Source organism: Psammomys obesus, unplaced genomic scaffold (assembly GCF_907164565.1).
Source record: "Psammomys obesus unplaced genomic scaffold, mPsaObe1.curated_primary_1811, whole genome shotgun sequence".
Lineage (NCBI taxonomy): Eukaryota > Metazoa > Chordata > Mammalia > Rodentia > Muridae > Psammomys > Psammomys obesus.
Window position 1 is genome coordinate 2,451 of NW_026592985.1, and position 3,877 is coordinate 6,327.

At 48.0% G+C, this 3,877-nt stretch overlaps 1 protein-coding gene across 1 annotated transcript; it reads left to right on the top strand.

Annotated features, from left to right (window-relative positions):
* Positions 1-767: 767 nt before the first annotated feature.
* Positions 768-3,577, top strand: LOC129683508 (cadherin-13-like; the record flags this gene model as incomplete). Its single annotated transcript, XM_055616224.1, has 2 exons — positions 768-1,001; positions 3,330-3,577. Coding segments are annotated over 2 exons (467 nt in total), but the record flags the coding sequence as incomplete, so codon positions are not given.
* Between the last annotated feature and the right edge of the window lie 300 nt (positions 3,578-3,877).

Genomic DNA, 3,877 nt, shown 5'->3' on the forward strand with positions numbered 1-3,877 from the left:
CCCTTTTAAAATATCTGGTGGTAGTCAGGGGAGATGGCTGAGAGGTTAAAGGCACTTGCCGCCAGGTCTAATGATCTGACTTCAATGCCTGGGACCCACAGGGTAAAAGGAGGGAAACGAATCCCCAAGCTGTCTTCTGACCTGCACAAGTACACAGCCATGTACACACACACACACGCACGCACGCACGCACGCACGCATGCACATACACATGAACACACATACTCACAGAGTATAATAAAAAATATTTTAACTAATTGCATCAAGCCACCATCATTTGGAGACCATCAGTAAAGTACTGTGATTTAGGTGCATCTGATCCCTATGGGAACAGAGGAAATGCACATGCTTACAATTCGTAGCCTACAAATTAGCTCTGACTTTTCTAAGTGACCACTGGTGACGTGCGTCTATAATCCCAGCACTCAGAAGGGTGAGGCAGGAGGATTGTCACTTCAGAAGGCCAGCCTGAATGACAGATCAAGACACTGTCTCCAAAACCCAAGGGCTGGGGAGATGTGACGCATTTGCAAAGCACTTGCCTATTGTGTGTGGCTGCTCACACGTGCATGATTCCAGCACTCAGGAGGCTGAGGCAGGAGGATCAGTTTCAAGGACAGCCCAGGCAAAAGTGTCCTCTTTTACAGAGTTGAAACCGTTACTGAATAATGAACACAAAAGGCACCAGGAACAGCTCACAGACAGTGACCTGGTAGACTGAGGTCCCAGCTCCCCCAGCGGCTCACTGATGCCTCCTTTTCCCACAGGCAACCCTCCGGCAACGGGCACCGGGACCCTGCTGATAACCCTGGAGGATGTAAATGACAACGCTCCCATCATTTACCCAACGGTGGCTGAAGTCTGTGATGATGCCAAAAATCTCAGTGTGGTCATTCTGGGAGCTTCCGACAAGGACCTTCACCCCAATACAGACCCCTTCAAGTTCGAGATCCATAAACAGACCGTCCCTGATAAAGTCTGGAAGATCTCCAAAATCAACAGTAAGTCAGCGACCACAAACGGCCAACCTTTGTTCAGTCCGCTTTGAACTTCTCTTCTCCTTCCTCAAAGATTCTCCCACTCCCACGCAGCTTCCCACAGGGAGGTTCTGTGTGTGTGTGTGTGTGTGTGTGTGTGTGTCTGTGTGTGTGTGTCTGTGTGTTTTTATGTGTGTATCAATGTGTGTGTGTCTGTGTGTGTGTTTATGTGTATATATATATATATATATATATATATATACTCATATACATATATATATGTGTGTGTGTGTGCGTGCTGAGTTTTCTGACCAGGGTGAGGATACCATCTGTAGATATACTGACTGTCAGTTTCTTACAGGCACAAGCGTGGCTGCTCTGCCTTCTGTTTCCTTCCTTTCTCTCTTCTTCACCTGAGGTGGTGTGCTGTCAACTCTAGTGACAACTGTGACCCCAGCATTCCCTGGGCAAATCAGCGCTCCTTGTGTTTCTGCTGGAGTGTCCAGTTAGAAGCTGGTTCTTTGTCCTTTCTCCTCCCTTTTCACTCTAGTTAAACATCACAGGACTAGACAGACAGACAGACAGACAAGACAGGCAGATATATGATTGATTGATGTTAGATAAATAGATACATACATACATAGAGATACTCACAGGACTAGTCACCAAGAGAAATGGCTTGGTGACTAAGAGTACTTCCCGCTCTTTTAAAGGACTCAAAATTCAGTTCCCATCACCCATGTCAAGTGTCTCACAGCTACCGAAAACTCCTGCTTCAAGGCAACTGATACCTCTCCTGCCTCTGAGAGCACCTGCACACATCTTCTCAGGGTGTGGGAACTCCAGGCATATGCCACAACTGTCCACTCCCATACATTCTTTCTTTGCAACTGACTTGTGCTGAGCAGCGGCCTTGGCAAGCCTGGGCTTCCTGCTTCCCAAGCCTCTCCTGGCTCTGCTGTCTCATCTCTGGTGGGGGCTCTGTTCCCACTGACTCTCAGCAGTGCTTTGCAAGAAGGTCTCTGGACCTTTTCCTTCCATTAGCTGTTAGAGCAGGTGGTGTCTCAGTACGTTCATAAAGCCCCAGCCCTCCATTGCATGCCACAGACCTCCTCCTGCTTGACCCAGCCTTGCTGGTGGCCTTGGCGTTCATCATTGGCTTTGATTCTATTACCATGGGCCCTCTCTCAAGATGACTGTCACAGGCAGCCTCTCTTTCTCCCTTCCTTCCCACGTGGGTGGGTAGAATTGAAAACGAGACATAACATTGATACCGGCCTTCCTGATTCTGTAGTACCCTTCATTCCTGATGTCCCACTCACTTTCCTCCTCAGTGTGAACTGAGTCTGCCTAATATTTGGTAATGATCTTATACTGCTGTAAATGTCACTGTTAGGCCCAGCATGAGCCTAATTTCCAGAGGGATGAAGAGAACTCAGGAGATGGATCTCATCGATGCAAAATCGCAAGAGGTTTATTTTAACCATTGCGCAATGGGGTCACCCCTGCCGGTCAGCAAAGACAAAGGCTTTAGGTTTTTAAAAGACAAAGTGCGGGTAAATTTGAAGTTGCAGTTTTGGCAAATTAGGATTGGATGAGGAAGCTATAAAATAAGATAATTGGTTAGTCTTAGGTGCTCAAGCTTGGCCAGTCCTGCCAAGTGTGGATGCAGCTGCAATTGAAGGTGGGGATAATTAGCTCATCCTTGAAGATTGGGGCTGCAGGATTTTGGCCAGAGGTCAGGGGCTACTCAGAAGGAGGACTGAGGCCATCTGGGTTGGTTGCCAAGAAACACTATCTCGAAGATAAGGGTCTGGTCATTCTTTTTGCTCACTTTTTTATATCTGTCCTTACAGATGGCCAGGGTCACATTCCTCCAGTCTCTGGAAAGCTACTAAGAGGCGTTAGCTTAACCTGGGCCTAAAACTCAAAACTATAGGCTTTAGAAGACATATAGGTTACAAAGTTAGTCTGATCCTTTCATCACCAGAATTCACTTTTGCTCCAGTTATAGGATGGGGCAGTGGAGGAGGATGAAACTGTATTGTACAGTGGAACACAGAAATTTCTAGTAGGAAAGGCCAGAGCCGGTTGCTGTAGTGCCAAACTGCAGAATGTTCATAATGAAGACCCTGTCTCTGAATGGTTCACCCCATGCAGCCTGTCGCCACTCTGTGAAATGTGGCTACTGCCACCAAGGAACTTGCTTAATGGTAATAGATTTCACTGAGACACACCTATGATCACAGGTCATTTGCACACAGCGACTGCTGTGCACACCAAGGCCCCAGAACCTCACTCTGAATCCGGCAGAGGGCTTCCCCTTTCTCACAGGGACTTCCTGTCTTGCAGACACCCATGCCCTCGTGAGCCTGCTTCAGAATCTGAACAAGGCCAACTACAACCTGCCCATCATGGTGACAGATTCAGGGAAGCCACCCATGACGAACATCACAGACCTCAGGGTGCAGGTGTGCTCTTGCAAGAACTCCAAAGTGGACTGCAACGCGGCGGGGACGCTGCGCCTCAGCCTCAGCTTGCTGCTGCTCTTCTCGCTCCTCAGCTTATCGGGTAAGTCCACTTGACCCCAGCATGCTTGCGTGTGTGCCCAAGAACTTCACCACTCAGGCCTGTCTCTTCCATTCATCTTCCCAAGATAGTCTGTCCCCCACGCCTTTAGCTGATGTCCGTATGGTTGAAACTCTCGCGTGTAAACATGTTCCAGCCAGTGTTTGACAGCATCTGGATGGTCTCCTGTCAGCCGAAGGAGACACTGAAAGAGGCTCTGCTATTTTGCAAACCAGTCAAGAAGCAAAACTTCCCAGAGATGCTACTTGCCTGGAATTTATTAAAAAAAAAAAAAAAGCATCAATATTTGTCTAACTGGCCTTCCACAGGTC